Source organism: Haplochromis burtoni, unplaced genomic scaffold (assembly GCF_018398535.1).
Source record: "Haplochromis burtoni strain Fernald_Lab_line unplaced genomic scaffold, NCSU_Asbu1 Contig_383, whole genome shotgun sequence".
Lineage (NCBI taxonomy): Eukaryota > Metazoa > Chordata > Actinopteri > Cichliformes > Cichlidae > Haplochromis > Haplochromis burtoni.
Window position 1 is genome coordinate 461,234 of NW_024582744.1, and position 19,238 is coordinate 480,471.

A 19,238-nucleotide genomic window follows, 5' to 3' on the forward strand; every position below is an offset into this window, starting at 1 on the left:
GGTTGAATTCGGGAAGTCATGGGCTTCTCTGCTGAGTCAAACTGAATCGTGCCAGTAAAAGGCAATGAGTTCAGACTCAAAGGATGACAAGCCTTGCATTATTCGAGGCTGGATTTAACAGTGGACCTGCTCCATCTTAGATTTTGTACTGAATGCAGGATAAACTGAGAATAGCTTCTCTCGATTTACACACGGAAATCCAAGAAAACCAACCAACTGTTGCAACTCTCAGCTAAACTGACTGAGGTTGAGTGGGCATGTCTGCTGAATGGAGCTTGGTAGCTTGCAAAGCACTTGCTGCTGGATACAAGTGTCATCATGACACACCTAAGAAGCAGTGGAAAGTCAGCTTTTTAACAGTCTTGTGATCCATCCTGTCACTCTACAACTGAGCAGATGCTAATCGTGCCCTACGCCGTCACAGACAGTTGAAGAAGCCTGTGAAACGTCACAGGCTTCCAGGTTGAGATCCTATATCAAGGATGTTACAGCAATAATGAATGAGTGACTGGTGCCAGAGAAGACCCACACTGTCCCCTCTTTTCTAGTGGGCGAGGTACACAATGGTCACACAAGACAATCAAACTGAACTTTTGGGGTCAAACATGGTTCAGATAGCAAAGTGTGACCTTTAAAGATCACCTATTACATTCATACCAGTTCTATATCTCTATTCTAACTCTAATAGAGTATCTCTGCAGGATTTACAGTTCAAAATAACCTTGATTTTTCTCATGCTGAGCTTCAGTGCAGCACGTAGTTTAACCCACAAAGGATCCTGTTCCTTTAGCTCCTTCCTCCTTGGTGGACTACTAGAGTAAGCTTTGTTTCTCGTTTCTGAACTGAGCAGTTTCTGTCATATTTTAGGCGTACTTCCAGGGCAAAATGACTGGGTGTGCATCAAATCTTAGTGAGGATGGTCACTGCCAGTACAGTTTGCCATGGCTACCCTTGGAAAAACCCAGAAACTATTCCAGTGGTCGTCAAAGCACATACAAAGCACATGTCAAAACATGTTATTACAGGTGCTGTTGAGCTTGTCAGATGTCATCTTTATGGAGGAGAGAATTACCCTCTTCTGATTGGCTGCCCCTCAAAAACAGAAGGCATAGAGGTTAGCATATCAGGGATATCCCCTTTCTCTGACATCATACAGACCCAGAAGTAGAAAGAGTATGAAACCAGAGTCTCACAGGGAATACTTATATGTGCACTGACCTCATTGTTTCAAACCTCTGGCCATGTTTAAAATGAGCTTCCACTGTAAGTGACTATAGCAGCTCCCCTTTACTCTCCCCGTTGTTTTGAAACTCTATCCTAACTGAGTATTTGCCCATCGTGTGTGGCTAAACCTAAGTAAACCTTCACCATGAGAGCAGTGGATTAGACTATGTGCATCATTTTGATAACAGCAAAGCTGCGTTTGGCTTTAGAGCCAATGAGAAACAACATATTTTCCCATTTAGTTAAGAGGACATTCTGAACGTGGGAGTCACAATGAGGATGAAACTGAAGACCTATCTAATTATACTGGACTTGCATATTGAATGAAATTTGCTCATTCACTGTGGCAAATCTACACACATGACAAATCCAATCAGGAAAAAAAAGAAGAGGTACAAGTCTGTGAAAACACAGTGCGCTAATCATGCTGTGGTTGTGCGCTGATGACGAGCTGGGGGGAGGAGGGGATTGTTGTTGCCCACTTAGCAGCAACAGTGAAATAAATCTCACATAAATCTTGGTGCCGTGGGGAGCTGAAGCTCGGCAGAAGACGCAGCAGACCTGTCTAACACCGGACGACAGCCGGCTTCATAAATATGGAGGGCAGAGCGTGGAGGAGCGAGAAGGAGAATGAATATTTTACTGAGCTAAGGCCAGTGGGAAACAGAGGGCGAGGATGGCCAGAGAGAGGGAGAAGGTACAGCTGGACGCTTTGGTGTTATATAACACACACCCGCACACACAAACTGAAGGACACACACGCACAGAGATAGAGGCATAAACACAAAGCAGCATAAATGAGCACAGACGACAGAAAAAGATGAATGGCCACACACACACACACACACAGTCTGTTTCCATCTCTCTCAAACACACACAAACACCGGTGTCTGTTGTCCACCCACGACTGTGTTCATCCATCTTATTTTCATCATACACAAGATGCCAGCCCATCTGAGACAATAACCGGCTTAACAAACACATAAACACACATGCAGTAGGAAAGAGACTCGGAGAAGCAACACAAACCGCCTCCTGTGTCGTCAGCTGTTCTGTTATGCTGCCTTTTCGACGTTTCCTTTTGATCAACAAGTGATGTCAATAAAGTAATCTGTAGGAATTAAAGGATGAGTCTCATGATGTTTTATATTTTCTCAACAAATCCCGTGCAAAGATCGAAACCAGCAGCACACTGATCCGAGTACCTGAGTAGCCAAAACCTCTGCGGCCCTCAAACTTCTCCTTCTTCTTCTTTTTTTCTTCTCCAAAATCTATTACATGGAGGGCTGGACAACGCAGCCAAAAATAAGAAATTACCTCTGTTTTCTGGCTTTAGGATGACTCAGAATTATATAACTGATTCAAACGTCACTGAACACTTGCAGGAACTAGTTTTTGTTATGGGCTAAACATACAAGATAGCATCCATTAGCATCAGTTATCCACCTTCTGCTTTACATGAAGAAACTTTCTGGTTTGTCTGAGCAGAGTTTGCATTTTCTCCTGCATGACTTCGACACACATGTTAGGGTAAATGTAAATTGTCTGTAGGCATAAATGTGATCTGCCCAGGGTGGACTTCGTCTTTCCATCCATCCATTTATCCATCTATTTTCTACTGCTTATCTGAGTTCGGGCCATAGGGGCAGCAGTCTTAGCACAGAAGCTCAGATTTCCCTCACCCCGGCCACCTCTTCCAGCTCTAAGTCATTCCCAAACCAAACCAGAGATAGAATCTCTCCAGCGAGTCCTGGGTCTGCCCTGGGACCTCCTAGGACATGCACAGAATACCTCACCTAGCAGGTGTCCAGAAGGAATCCAAGTCAGATGCCCTAAGAACCTCAACTGACTCCTTTTGATGTGGAGGAGTAGTGGCTCTACACCGAGTCCCTCTTGAAATGTCCAAGCTCCTTACTGCCCACCCACCACATGAATCGATACCTTATCTCGATGGAGGGGTTTATGTGTATTGGTGATCCCAGGAGTTAAGTTGTCAGGGCCAATTAAACTTTGGTAGGATCTTCCAATGCAAATTAGTCCAGAAAGGACCAGAAAAAGTGACTCAAAGACCCCCTGTGTTAAGGGAAAAAAAACAAGCATCCAGTGTAACCTGGCTGAGACAGGGTTACGGGGTCCTACCATGCAGCCAGGACTGGGGTGGAGGCCGTAGCCTATGGGGCCCAGCCTGGCTTAGGCCAAAGAAGTTAATTGGGTCCGTCCTCCAGTGGAGGACTTTGCACAAAAAAGCTGACCCATATGAGGGACCACAGGGGGGTCAGTGGATCAAGCAGTGGTCAAACAAACAAATAGAAATAGTACAGTGAAGAGGTGAGTTGTTTGTAAGACTCACGATGGGCAGTCTTTATGTTATTTTTGCTTGTTTTTGTTCCAAATACATAAAGTAAATTTTTCTAAATTTGCATGATCTGTTAGAAAATCGAGCTACTGATTTATTGATGATTTTGTTCTCTTTTTCCAGTTAATAAAATTGTTCTTTCTGGTGATGGTTAAAGCTATTGAGATCTAAGTTTGAAGGTCTCTGGGTATGGTCAATGAGGATAAGTTACCTACAGGTCAAACAGAGGGGATTGTGGGATGCTGAGGCTAAGGACTCTGGACAGGTCTCACACGACTCCGACCAGAACTGTTCAAATAGAGTAAAAAGCCAGAATGCATGAAAATACATGCTTACATGTATACACTATAGATCTTGGTATTGTCCTTTAGTTTCTTTCAATGGTATATAGTGGTGGTACACATCTTTGTCTCACTGTATGACAGCCAGGCTAGGCTCCAGCCCTCTTGACCTTAAGTTAGACAGGCTGTTAAGGAAATAGATGACAGCAGGACAAGCCATTAGCTAGATGGCCACAGATGGCTGGGAATGACATAAGACTAATAGATAAAACCTGAACTCTACAGTAAAGGGATTTGGTGGTTCTCTTAAACTACAGGAGACGTTTTGTTGCTGAAGTCTGGGAGGACTTGTCACTTACAGCAGGGGGTGTCGAACATGCTGTCTGTGGAGCCAGAAACTCACTGTAGACTCACAAAAGTGTGAAAATTACAGAGTAAACGTAAGTTTTGCACATTCACTGTGTTTTGTTCCAGTTTGTGTTGCAAATTAAGAATCGCTCACATTGTGAGAGCTGTGGTCCGAACTGCTACCACATGAAAGCACGGCTAGGTTTTTTCGCCTCGCTAAAGTATCATTTCGTTGTAATGGCAGCAGTCGCACTAGCAGACAGCGGGAGAGACAAAAAGTGGAAAAACTGTGGCTTAATTGATAATGAATGACTCATTATGTTTAACGTTTAACGTAAATGTGTACCATAACTTTTTTTATGTATTAAGAACTTTAACCAGATAGTAAAATGAGAACTTGCCAGAATTTCGCGGATGCCTTTAACAAACTGAGTGATTTCTATGTGCTTTCTGACTAGCCTCAAAGTCACAAGGCAGAATATTTGGGTTTAATGTGTATCTTGCATGTTTATTTAGATTCTATAGTTGTCTAATTACACCATGCCAGACTAAATAAAGGATAACTGATCTGAGTGAGCAATGTGACAAAAGGTTTGAAAAGCCAAACCTAAACCAAGGAGCATGATGCTGTGGGCCTTTTAGCAGCTGCATGGTGGAACTATGGGTGGGACAGCTGATTATGGAAACTATATGGAGAAACACGAGGAAGGGAAACTTGGAGGAGACACTAGACCAGGAGCTTCTATTACCTCCTTGCCTCTACAGTCTGTTGGACAATCCTACCTTAAAAGAAGAAGCTCACACTAGTTGCTATGACCAAGTCTGACGGTTACCGGGGTAACCAGTTCCTTTTCTTGCGATGCAGCTATTCTAATGTCAGGTTGTAGCAGCTGGGTCAGCTTTAGAGTTGTCTGCAGTGAGGTTTATGTAAAGTAAAGGTAAGACCCAGTCTTGTTTTCTGCCTAGAGTTGCTAGTGGATTGGATCAGTGGAGATGTTGTGCTGAGGAAGAGGGTGTGCTTGCCCTATCATCACTGTCAAAGGGCAAAAGAGTACATCCTGGGCAGTACACATTGGCCATCTCAGTGGGAGTACTTAGACCAGATAATGGTAAATTATCAGATTTAAATATAAGAAATGGACATATATAAATATGTTAATTATATGCAGTGCAGTTATGAGACCTCAACCCACTGGAAAACTGTGGGATCTTCAAAAGCGATTAGGTTTCAGGTTAATGGTCTTCCATTTATTCAGATCTTTAGAATCATTGCCAATGCTGTTCTTGAAGCAAGTGTTGCACCAACGTGTGGTTCAAAAGCAGAAGCAGAGGCGACAGGACTTTTTCAATGGCGTCTCCTAATCTTTGGGCATTTTCATGTAAGCTCCCAGTCTCTGTCATTTTAAAACAGTGTTAAAAAACCTACTTATTCTCTGTAATCTGGGTTTTATTATGCAAACAGTCTTATTTATAGTACAGTACTACTTTATCTGATTATTCTTAATGTGGATATAGTGGCTGCTATGCATAGGATATTTTGTATAATACAGAGAACATTGGCCAACTGAGATTATTTCTATAGCATATTTATAACAAACTTTGACTTGAGTTATGCTTACTTGTTTCTTTTAATTTCTCCGTGGTCAGTAACTTTATGTTTAGGGAATGTGCAAAACACAGAATCCATCAGTATACATTTGCCTCGGTTTTTAACAGAATGCACCACTGTGACAGTATATTTTCTTTCAATATGAAGCTTTTGTTTGAGTTATTCTTGTGTGTTATACAAAGCTTTTGATTTCTAAAACATATATACCAAATGCCTGTACCAGGGCTCCAGTCTATTCCAACAGAGATCAGTAACAGTGGAATTTAGCTTAACTACATATGGCATGGTACCCTGCAATCACTGGAGTGCCAAATGTGTATTAATCCACAATGAAAAATAGTTCTGAACACATTGTATGTACTACTTACTCTTCATAAAGTTAAATCTGCAACAACTGACATAGAGCGTAACGACCAAAGTACTGCAAGAGCTGCTGAGCCATGATAGTCCATTACCACGAAGCTCCCTGTGTACAGTTTTTGTGCTGATGCTAATGCCAGAGAAGGTTTGGAGATCTGGAGTTACTGAGTCAGCAGAACACTGGTGTCTTTTACACACTATGCACCTCAGCGCCCAGCAGCCATGCTCTGTACCTTTATGTGGTCAGAGCTGCTGAAGTTCCTAAAACCTTCCTCTATGTAATAATATCTCTTAGAGAGAGAAGACATTTGACATCCTGTCACATCCTGTTACAACACCATGATTTTATAGATCTGTGACAACGAAAGTCAAATCACCTGAACTCAAAGATTAAGAGGCCTGGCCCAAAATATTTATCTCTATAATGTATAACAGTGGTATATCTTTCTGTCTTCAGTGGTCTTAAGCGCGTGAGCTGAAAGCAGTTGGACTTCTTCTCTCATCCGAAAAGTTTCCTTGGAAAAGTAAAGAGTATTTAAACCCTGATGGAGATTATTCCAAGGATGATTATGAGATGTCTAGTGAAAGGCCCACTAAATGTTAAACAGGATTTCCCATCAGCTTTAGAAGAAGCAGCCTCTCCACTGCAAAGTAAAACATTTTCAAGAACCCAAAAAGAAGTCCTTTGCCTTCGACTCAAGTGCAAATTGACCAAAGATGGTAGAAAAGCAAGCGTACCGAGAGATGGATTTCAAATGTAGTTACTTTGCTTGCTTTGGTTATAGATTTGTTGGCAAATCTGGAAATTTTTAGACAACTAACTAAGAACAAATGCAACAAAAAAAATCAGTACAATGAAAAGACATGAAATGTGCTGTAAGATCCCACTTGTTCATTCATTCCTTCTCTCAGGTGTTCAAGGTTGTCTCGCTGCCATTCAGCCCCCCCCTCGTTCATTCAGCTAACAACCCACTTTGATTGTTTTAATGGAAGGGCCGGGCAAAGGGCGAGACAGTATGAGTCACAGAGCGAGAACAAGAGGGAGAGAGAGAAAGAGAGAGTGATGGAGAAGCAACTGGCAGGAGGGGACAGAAGAGAAACAGTACCTGAGAACAAATGGAAAACCTTGTTCCCCTGAGGGCTAATTTGCATACACACACACACACGCGCACACACAGAGGTTGCACAGTGTATACAACCAGAGCAGTTTCTTCAGTAAACAAGAGATTAATATTAAGATGGCAGCATTCACCTTAAAAAAATAACACCATGGCAGAGTTACAAACATGGACTGCCAACTATAATGTAAACATGCCCGTTTCTGCAGTAGTGATCATTCCTTCAACACACACACACACACACACACACACACACACACACACACACACACACACACACTGAATGATAAAATACTACTCTTAAGAACAACCCTGCAAGGTGAATCCAACACGTATGAGCAGTGCTACTCTAAGCCAGCACGCACACACACACACACACACTCTACAGCACAACATAAGCACCACATATGACGGGGAATCTAACTCGCACACCCTTCCGCACGGCATATCTGCATGCAAACACACACATGCATGTTTAAAGTGTCCGACACACACCCATATCAGTGCAGTCCAACACCACACATACACACACGCGCGTGTAAACAGTCTCCCACCCACCTTCGCTTCTTCCTCCATGCCTCTCCCACCCACTCAAAACACAACACACACACGCACACATTCCCTCGATCCATCCAATCCCTCCTCTTCTCCTCCTCTCCATGCATCCTTACCTTGCAGTAGGCTCTGGAGGTTGAGCTGCGCCTGCTGGTGCAGCTCCTCGACACACTCCGGCCTGCTCCACGAGCCGAACACGTTCACGCTCTGTTGCCATGGAGACCTGAAGTGGGCCGTGCCGCCGCTGCTGCTGCTGCCTCCGCCGCCGCCGCCGCCGCTGCTGCTGCTGTGGTTTCCATCGCCGTGGCTGCTGCTGCTGCCACCGCGCCTGCCGCTCTCTGCCTCTAGTCCGCTGGTGGCTGGAGGAGAAGAGGGAGGGGAAAAAAGGATGGGAGGGAGGGATGTGGAGAGGAAGTGATGGATGGAGGGAAAGAGCAGTGGTGGGTAAGAGAGGGGAGAGGGAGTGAAACAAGATTATTTAGAGTAAAGTGGGAAGGGGAAAGGGAAAAACAGAGGAATGGTTGGGAAAGAAGAGAAGAGAAGCAAAGAGAATTGGAGGGAAAAAAGGGAGGATGGCAAGGAAGAGAGATTGATGGGGAAAAGAAAAGATAAAAAGATAAAGAAGGGGCAGAGAAGAAGGGAGGTGTAGGAAGTGAAGGAAGCAAGGTAGGGGAGGATAAAAGAAGGGGATCGAGGGAGGAGAGAAAAAATATACAGAAATAAAAATGTATGAATTTGCATAACTAATACCCAGAGACGTAGATTACATAACGCAGTATGTGTTGTCAGGGAGAACAAGGACCGAGGTAGGAAGGAAGAAAGGAAGGAAGGCGGGATATAGGGTAAAAAAAAAAAAAAAAGATAAATGAGGGATTAGAGTGGAAACCATGGAGGAGAGGTTGAGAGTTAGAGGGGAAACAGAGAGGAGAGCTTAATTAGGAAGGAAAAGGAAGGAGACAGTGGACGGAGAAGACAGAAGAGAAGGATTAGGGCAGGGAGGTATGAGAGAAAAGAAGCAAAAAGGGATTGTGGCATTAGGAAAAAAAGAAGAACATGAGTGGGAGGAGGAAGGAAGGAGGGATGACATTTAGAGGCAGAAATGTAGAAAAGAGGGAGGTGTGTTCGTGTAAAGAGGGGGGAGAAATAAAAAGCAAAAGGAGGGAAAAGCCAAAAAAAAAGTGGGAAGGAAACGTCGGTCCCTGTCACCATCAACCCTCCCAACACAAACAGACAATCAAAACAAATCATCCACAGCGATCACAAATGGCCATTCAGTGCCGACATAAATGAGACGTCGCCTTGAATCAGCATCGAGGAAGTAATTTGACACATCCAGTGGCTGATAAAACACGAGTAACAAACACGGGAAATGTGACAGCAGATGATATCCAAGTGAAAGGCCAGGCTCTTAAAGGAAATGCAGGCGAGGGGTCACAGACTCAGCAGGAGAAGGCAATTACAGCCAGCATTTGTCTTGTTGCTGAGTCTGTGGTAACAATTACTTAACAAACTGGTTAAACTTTGTCAAGCTTCTGGAAGCTAACTTGGCAAAAGAGGACACTAAAGGTGTAGGTTGTCACGCTGCTTCCCCCCTAAAGAACCATTTAAGAGGGTGAACAAGGAAATATCTGAGCCAGTAATGTTGTCACACATGGATGTGGACAACAGAGGTTCACATCGCTATCAGTAGGAGGCATATCCACTCGCTAAAGATCAGTAAAGATTTATGTGTAGCCTACATATGTTGCATCTTCGTTCTCTGTATCCATAATGTGAATTTCACTTGGCCTTTGCCTTTGTGGGATGAGCCACAATGACCACGTGACCTCTTTATATTAAAGTGTAATGAAGCCACAGTGTTGTTAAATTAGTAGAGGCACAACGTGGGGAAACAAGCCCAAATTCTGGACGAAAGCGGGCAAACTTTTAAAGTGTTTCTTATCCGATCTGAGTGGAGACCTAATGCTTTTAGTGTGTCTGTGACCACTGAAGTTTGTTTTGGCTCTCTCTGTTCATTTAGATACGGGCTTTACAATAACTGCTGTCACCAAGCTGGCTGCTAAGTGTCAAGACTTTTATAGACTCACATTAGCTATGTTTTGGTCTGCCTTACTGAGGACAAATCACAGTGAGTTCTCATTTTGAGCAATGGTACAGGATGTGTTCCACCGAAAACAGAAGGAACTCGCCTATCAGTACGCATCGCACAGTGGACATTTACAGCATTTCTTTCAGTATTTCTTCTGAGACTTTGTTGCTCGTTTTTTCTCCATTTTCTCCAATGCAATTTCAGCAAAGGCTATAAAAACACAAAACACAACACAGTTACAAACTCCCCTGTTAAATTACTTGCAGCTATGTGGCCGTTTCGTCTAACTACATTCAAAATTACACGCTGAGACATTTCCTTCAGAGAACCAGATATACAGACAGCTTGTAGAAAGCTAAGAAATCAGCTATGATCCTAGCAATGTTTTCTCCATCCATTAATATTTTTAATCACCTATGAATTTCAGGGTCGAGTGGAGGGTGAAGCCTAATACAGTTATTGTAGAGTAAGGCATTCAGCCTTCACCGTATCTTTGTAACTACAACTTCATGGTCAAATATTCAAAGAAAATGTAGTATAATTATATTATGCAATTTTTATGGTTAAATTAGATTATTCTTAGGATAATATTTTGTTTCTCGGTACACTGCTGTGAAATTACAGTCCAAGTCCAAGATGCATACAGTACATACATGAAACCCAATACTAGATCAAAACATTACACTTTCACCATTAATCATAAGGGAAATAATTCAAAATGTGATTAAGTAAACTGTAGCACGAACAAATTTCAGTCTGAATCTATCTGCAAGTCACAGAGGGCCCAAAATGATGATAGTCATCGAGAGGACCTTCATCTACAAAGGCTGAAGGTTGTTACGAGTGGCTCCGGTAATCTCACGGCACACCACAACAATTTTCTCCAGTTCTTTCCTGCTTTTTAGACCAAACCACAAAATCACAGAAAATGAAAGCACTGACTCAGTAAAAGAATAAAAGCTTTCCATCACCGTCATCCCAACATCAAAACTTTGCAACATTCTCAAAAAGAGCAGATGACTTGACCCGTTACGTAAAGCATCTGACTATAAATTATCTCATGATCAACAAGCTGACGCAAAGAAAAGTCTGAGCTAAGAAGGAAATGAATTAATAACTGGAATGGTAAGAAATCAAAAGGCCCACATGCAGAGGTGACTCCAAGCAATATCCAAATCCAGAAATCCGGAAGAAATACTTCAAAGAATAAATTTAAATTATTTAGGTGCATTGACATGAGAGTTATTTCTTATAAAACAATATACCCAGGTTTGATATGCAGCTTCATTCACCACTGAACCTACTGCCTTTACATAAGGCATCTAAAGCATCAAGCTTCCAAAGGAGTGAGAGACCAAAACAGAGCTCCGTCTCTCAGGCTTCAGTTCAGTTCACTTTGTTCTTTTGACAGTAAATGACAGTGATTCACACAAGACTTTTAGTGTCAAGGTGATCTGCAGTTTCTTGGAGACAGACTGTCCTCTAACAGAAATGTCAAATCCTGCTGCAGCTACTCCCACTCGCTGCCAAGCTTCAGCTCGGGAAAATCAACAGCAGCTAAACATCCAGAATTCAAAGTATAAATATCAGCACCAACATGTGTGGGTTTGGATGCGTTTCCGAGGGGACTGTGCAGGAACTACGTCTTGATTTGAGAAAGACTGGTTAAAATTTAAAGTGCGCTCAGTTCCCGGTAGACAGACGCTATTCTGCCGAGAATCCAGCGGCACTATCGTGTCTTGTTTGCTCTGAAGCAGACGTCTCTCCTCACAAAACCCGCCGCGCTGTATGGAATCACAATTTCACCCTCCCAGCTACCGGCTTCATCTTCCTAAGCTGCTTTCACACAATCAGCTCCCACCAGAGAGAGCTACTGTTTATGATACAGAAGTGCACGTCAGTTAGCATCAGTCTCAGAGCGGGGAAGAAAGGCGATCATGCATGATTTATAACCTGCTCTATAACAGACATACACTCTCACCATGGAGCCCTTGGTATTTTAATTTTTATTTGGATCCTTGTGAACACGGTGAGAAAGTCTTCTGCGCTCCGTTGTGGATTGCCTGCTCTTGAAGTTGTTCTGTTTACTGGCTAAATCTGTCTTGCTGCAAGCTAAATATCCCATTAAAGAGTTTGACTTTGTCCCCCTCAGTTGTTTGGAGAATAGGTAGCAGGCAGACCTATCTACACTACTGCATATGTTTTGACTCGTCTGTGCAAAATATATCCAAACTATGTTCACAATTCATTTTTAGCTGTTGTTGCCACTTGAAAAGATGCACACAAAGCCTTTGTAACCAAAGTCTAAGCCTGTATGTGTGTAACAAGGGTCTGTGACAGGAAGTAAAACCATATCTGCAGGGTGCAAGAGGATCTTTAGTGGACTCGAAATGTTCCCAGAGGTTGACGGCACACAAAACTGCTTCATTTTGTGAAGTTTGTTGTGTCGCAGGTGTACATCACTTTTAAATTATCCAAAGAATTCAGACTAGTTGTTTGTGGCACCGTATACCTTTTGGAAGTTTTGGTCATTAGACAGAATTTGCACAACAAAGCTCGCAGACGTCGACAGAGGTCAAACGCCATGTAAACTCGAAGTTGATTTCAAAAAGTAGCGCTGCTGAAATATGCATAAAGAAAATGAGAAAACTTTATCCAGTGAGAGATACTCTATCCTTGTCACAGAGAGAAAACCAGCACAGGGATGAGTGCTCTCTAAGAACATCTTTTCAAAGTGCTCGGTTCCTTTGCTCATTGTTTACAATAGAAAAGGATGCACTTTTAAGATTGCTCAGAGCAGAGAAAGTACCTAAACAAGGAGTGGAAAAAAAAAAGATCCTCCAGCCTTGTAAAAGCAAAGAGCTTCAGGTTTTGTACAGCTACATAAAACAGTAGCAGCTGACAGTCTGTTCACGTCTGCACAAAACTGTTTTTAAAAGTGTTGTCAGATAGATGTTGAAACACTTACTGTCAGTTATTCATGTTCGGGTGTCACCACACCTTCCTCAAAGATAAAGAAAAACAGTGACATAGTTCGATAGAAAAGCTTTACTCTAAATGCTAGTAATACTTTTTTTAAACTATCTGGACTGTCGTGATTTGAAAATTAGTAGTAAACTGGCTTAATGAGCTGTATTTAACTGCAGAAGAACAAGGAAATCACTGATAAAAGCAGGCAAGAAGTTCTCCACTACCGTGTAAATAGTTTTTGTCTTCATTTTGAGTTTTGAACCCTCTGTTGACATAAGTGAGTTTCTGCTCATTAGTCTAGTAATGTTGAGCTTTAGTTTTATTGTTCTGTTTGAGTTTAATTTTCTCTGAACTTTTGAATTTTTTAAGCAGTTGTAGAGTTAGTTTTGAATTCTGAGCATTTCAGTGCAGTGCACTTCAGATATGGTGGACAAATCTTGCAATGTGCACATGTTCCCATATGCCAAACCTAAAAAATATAGCCCTGAGATCCCTTCCCGGACAATTTAACCGCCATTCAAACCTGAACTCATTTGACCTTAACAACTCACAGGTTGGGGCAGTGACTCACAAACAGGAGTGATGAAGCCACTTCAGGTCAAATACCCGAGACTCTCCATCAGCTTTTGAAAGAGAGCCCAGAAAGTGGATTCTGTTAATCTGGATGTGCCGTTTTCTGTGGGGCGAAACGTTTTGTCACTTGGAAAAACAACCAGAAGACTTAGGCTCACTTGGATTTTCCCACAGAAAATACTACATCCAGATGAATGAAATCAACTTTGTGGGATTTCCTTACCTGGATGATTGAGCATCCATCAAGACACTTTTGGGGGAGATGGTACAGGTTTTCAAGAACTTAAATGAAGTTGTATTAAACTCAAAAACGTTAGACCATCATAACCGGGATGAGTGAGAACCTACAGACTCTCTTTCCAAGTATTTTTCTCGTTATTACGTCCTGCTTCACTGTCAAGGTTAGTCTCCCTGTGCTAGTTTTACTTCTCTGGACTTCCCCTGATCTATTTGTATTCACCTTTATCTCATTCCCCCTCCTGGTTGTCATCCCCCAGTCAGTCAAAGTGTATAAATAGTCATGCTCCCCTTTGTTCTTTTTGAGTCAGCTGTAGTTCAGCTCCATGTTTCTCCCTGTTTTCCAGGCTCGTGTCCTGCCTTTTCCCTGTTCTTTCATTAGGCCTCAGTCAGTTCTGTCCTTGGCTTGAATTACAAGGTTTACTCTGCCAGCTCTCCCTCAGTGCCTTGTGTTCAAGCCTATTAGTCAATAAAGCTCCTCACCATCCCGAGGTTCTGTGTCCTGGATTTGGACGTTTTTCTCACTACATCCTTTAAGTCTGTGTCATCAATCAAAATCATGCATCATATATCTACTGAGTGACACATACAGCTCTAGCTTCACAGATGCTACATCAAACATTGACTTTTTGGAGATGTGTGTGAGTCAAATCTGTGAGCCTGTGTTTGCGAGCGTATGTGTGCACTTGTGAGGATTAGGTAATATGTGCCAAAGTCACAGAAGCCTCGGGAGTTTCTAAAAATGTGGCACACATTACTGTAAATAGAAAATCCAAAGAGAGAAACAGAGGGGGGCGTTTTAACTACCTTACTTACTGTCATACCTTTGAGACATTACTGTTACTGTGACTGTGTGCAAACGAATTCACACTGCTCTCACTGCACATCAGCACAGGAAGGAGTCATCATCAATCCAACAAGGTTTTTCACAGGCTTGAAGCCTCGCAGGAGTTAAGCTAGTAACCAAACCAGACCACTGCCACTGCAACAAAATTTGCTGAAGAGCCATTAAAAATTATAGAAACCACACTGAATGTTGCAAAACACTGACTGCAAAAAGGAACATGGAGCAGCTGAGTTTATAAAAAGGCCAGATTCCGGTCGGTAATACTCTACCATTACAGAGGTCGTCTGTCTGCTGTGACAGGTACGCCACATTAGAAGAGTACAACCTGTCACCTGTTTCAAGACCATAAAAAACGGAGACCTGTCACTTCCAAGAGAAAAAAAAAAATCAAAGCAACATGGTCGTGATGTGCCAATCAGGGAGCAAGTTCTGAAGAAATGCAGCTTTTGAGGTGTGCTGATGCTAGGAAACATGACGATGGTATGAGCTTCTACACCTGAAACAAAAATCATGCAAGGTTGCTTGTTTGGCTCTTAGAAGACAGACTAATAAAGAAAGTAGTGTTACCTTAATGCTTTTTTTAATAATCTATGGATTTTAATTCATCAGATTAATAAAATGCTTTTAAGCTCTTTCATAAAAATGATAAATGAATGGAGATCTGAGTGGTGTTAATGGAAACCAGCAAATGAGCTAACTTGGCTACACTGCTGGCAAATTTGACAGATTTACTGCAACTTTACTTACTCTTAACAAAAAAGCGAGTCAGTGCACATCCACACGTCTCTCTGTGTTCTCTCTATTCAGTGGACTCAGTGGCAGATCACATAGACATAGAGGATCTGTGCTTTTGCAAACACTAAAAGTCATCACTAACTAAGCTACTTTTGCCTCCTCTGTTACCATAACCATACATTGTATTTTCCTCTCATCTGTGATGACATTAACCGTTTGTTAGTAAATGTCGCACACAAGATGATCCTCCTTTTGTTTACTAGATTAACTTAATCTCTTGTTTCAGTGCCTACTGAGCCCATAGCTTCAGTTATTTTCACCTGGTTATTTAGACCTGGAATCATGTCCATGTTCTAAACAGTCTATGGCTAAAACCTGTGAGTGTGAGTGCTAGCTAAAACCGGTTTTAGCTAGCACTTAAAGCTAGATTTAGCAGGCAGAGTTGAAATGAGCCTGCTCCTGTCATATTGCGCAATTCAAATTAAAAAGTATGAATTTTCATCTGAAATGCCCCCTCAACTCAGAGTTGAGTTAAAAATCCAAGATGACAGGAGTAAACTTAAAAGGTAGTAAAACTGTAAAACTTTAAATTTCTACTGCCATTGTTGGGTATTTGTGCCTCACTAAATAATCCATGCACAGCACTGAGGAGGCTTTATCCATGAATACGCTGCAGCAGTGGTTTTAATTGGAAGAGAAACAGGTGACACGACAAATGCCAAATGCTTCATTAGATGAAAAAACGCTGAAAACAACTGCCTGCAAATAAGAATTACCTGAAGAAGCTTAAAAATCGTCCACCATACCAGCCTACAATGACTAAATCACACATTGTCTGTGCAGGCAGAGCTAACTACTATTACAATTAGAATCCACCCACATTTAAATGCTTATAGATGTAGAAAAACACTAGAAATATAAGAAGAGCTGAATCATAGTCTCAAAAGAATTTACAAAACTTATGAAATAGCTAGCTGGAGTTAACCTATTGTATTATAGAAACAAATTTTTCTTGACATTATTTTTCTTGTCTGGACTGCTTATCTCTTATTTACCTGGCAAATACTATAGACGCCTCCTTTGTATGTGAGAAATTAGCAAAATATGGCCTCACTGTCAGAATAAGTTTTTATTTTTTACTAACGGAAGTGTGCTACAGGGATATTTTATGAGTGTTTATATTTTTATACGTTTCTCAGGGGTAATCGGAGCCTCTAACCTGCACTGCTGGTAGCGTCATTTAAAAGAGGAGCATTTGGGAATACTTTCAGAGGTTTAAAAAAATATACAGAAATATGTTTTAAAAAGTGTTTGGATCCTAAATGAGAATTCTTTTTTTTAAATACCAGTAACATATAAAATAATATGTAAAATAGATGGTCACCTTAAACTTTTTTTTGTATTGAGTGACGGAGGACAAAGTCTGGGTAATCATCCCTGTTTTGCAAACAGAAATAACTGTGATTTGGCTTTGTTTTCACAGTCATGGCATCTGACCTCAAAAGACTTTCAGACCTGCAGCTGATGACAGAGTCTGCTCTGGCGGATACGAGAGGCGCACCAGTCCTCGGGGAGACTTGTTTCCTCTCAGGTTAACAATTAATTCTTGATTAAAAGTTGAACAGCAGCCAAATACACACATATACACAGAGCACACCCGCAGTCATCCTCAGTGGAGATGTCACTATTTCCCTTCCTCCCTTATGTAACCACGGTGACATGAAAAGGAGGGAAGATGGAGGGATTGGATAGAGGAGAGACACAAGCCTCTGGGCATCACTGGGCAGATTTAGAAAAAAAAAAAAGCCAATCTCCTCAGTGCTCTTAGGAAAAGAAAAAAGATTGTTCTGGAAATAAATGCAGTGCAACGTCAAGCCAGCTCCGTGTTTGAGCTTTAATTCCCATGAAATGCAAATAACGATCACAGACCTGCCCTACTCAACTTATTTTACACTCTTTGTGATAATCTCCATCTTCCTAAAACTAATTTCGGCTGGCTCTAGCTCTCGGAGCTGTGAAAAAGTGCTTGTCTCCTTCCTGATTTCTCAGTCTTTTGGATTTTTCCATAAACTTAAATGTTTCAGATCATGAAACAAACTCTAATATTAGTCACAGATAACCTGACTAAATACAGCATGCAGTTTATCTATTAAGGGAAAAAGTTATACAAACCTACCTGTGAAAATGTAACTGTCCCTGGTAACTGATAACTGGCTGTTACACCCTTGGAAACGAGAACTGCCATCAAGCATTTGTGATAACTGGCAATGACTCTTTTAGATCACTGTGGAGGATATTTGGCCCACTCTTCCTTGCAGAATTGTTTTATTTCACAGTTATTGCAGGGTTTAAACCTGTTTAAGGTCGTGCCGAAGCATTTCAACTGGATCCAAGTAAAGACTTTGACTAGGCCAGAACTTCAGGCCCTATTGGTCCACAGTTCTTTAGTCGTTGTTCTGGGTTCTTTTTTGACCTCCTGGATGAGTCGTCGATCCGTTCTTGGAGTAATTTTGGTAGGTCAGCCACCCCTGGGAAGGTTCGCCACTGATCCCGTTTTTCTCTATTTGTGAATAAAAGCTCTCCTTGTGGTTCGCTGAAATCCCAAAGCCTTAGAAATTGATTTTAACCCTTTCCAGACTGATAGATATCAGTGGCTTTACTTCTCTTTAGATCGTGACTCGACGTATTGCTTTTTTAGATCTGCCAGCCTGCTTCACTTTGTCAGACAGGTTCTATTTCAAGGGTTTCGTGATTCAGCAGGTTTCAGCTTTCCAAAAAATGTGGTTAATAACAACTACCTTATGATTTAACAGGGTTTACTTCTTCACATAGACCATAGGTTTGAATAGATTCTTTTACCCTAAGAAATAAAGTGAGTCAGAAATCAGTCTGATATCCAAATATCTGAGCAGAGCGTGTCTACTTTCAACACAACATGAGTCTGAACACATGCAGCTGTCTTTCTGCTCAGTAAAAACACAACTGTTTGGAAGAATGACCTAAAGAGCAATAAAATGAAAACCCACGTAGAGTCTCCCTCACACCAAATAAGGGGAAGCCTCTCTGCTTCTCTGTGGAATCATCAGTCACATCTAAGATAAGGTTTAGAATCAGGGGAGCCTTGTAGCATTTCAGTGTTAGACAATTACCATCAACAAGACAGACTAAAACAAACAGGGCAGTGGGTGGTGGGAAACGCCCTCCCTCATTTCTAGCTGATGCAGAGAAAACACCAGAGTGATAACTTTCACCGAGGAAAGAGAGAGAAATGACACACACATCCTTACAAAGACAAAACAGTCCAGCACCAAAAAAACACAACTCTGCATTCACACACTTGCACAAAATAGAGAGGAACTTTCACAATACACCTACTGACACACTCATACTCACACATGCCCGCGTGCATTAGCGAGGTGTTGGGTGAAGAAGTTATTTTCCTCTGATGCCTTTTTACTAAATCATTCCCCTGTGTGTGTGTGTGTGTGTGTGTGTGTGTGTGTGTGTGTGTGTGTGTGTGTGTGTGTGTGTGTTGGAGTGTCAGCAGGGAGGATGCAGGTTTAGACAAGCTGTTATCACCGGACACACGTTCTCTGTCGCACACACATTCACAGATGGACGGTTAAAACACAACTTATCCATTCCTCATATTTAACATTTTATCGCTCAAGTGCTTGCAGAGATTTCACGCATGCGTAACAAAAATACATCAGTGTGTCCTTCGCACACTTGTGAGGAAGTGTAATGTGGTTGTTAGCTGAAGAGCTTCCGCAGTGCTGCACACCAAATATTGGCTCGCTTGTTTGTGTGCGTGTGTTTATATTTGTGAATGACAGGCTTATGAGCGGCTGTTAGCATTAGCCTGGTCCTCAGCAGACTCATTTATGGGAGTCCTAAATAACATTGTCACCACCAACCAAAAGCTTGGCTAAAACT

At 41.9% G+C, this 19,238-nt stretch overlaps 1 protein-coding gene across 3 annotated transcripts in view; it reads right to left on the minus strand.

The window, feature by feature from the left end:
* Positions 1–19,238, minus strand: part of nhsl2 (NHS-like 2) — a 111,996-nt gene that overhangs the window by 49,293 nt on the left and 43,465 nt on the right. For all 3 annotated transcript variants that reach the window (XM_005946867.2, XM_042212643.1, XM_005946866.3), the window contains exon 2: positions 7,968–8,210. In XM_005946867.2, coding sequence (XP_005946929.1) covers positions 7,968–8,210 — 243 coding nt within the window. The remainder of the gene's footprint in view (positions 1–7,967; positions 8,211–19,238) is intronic.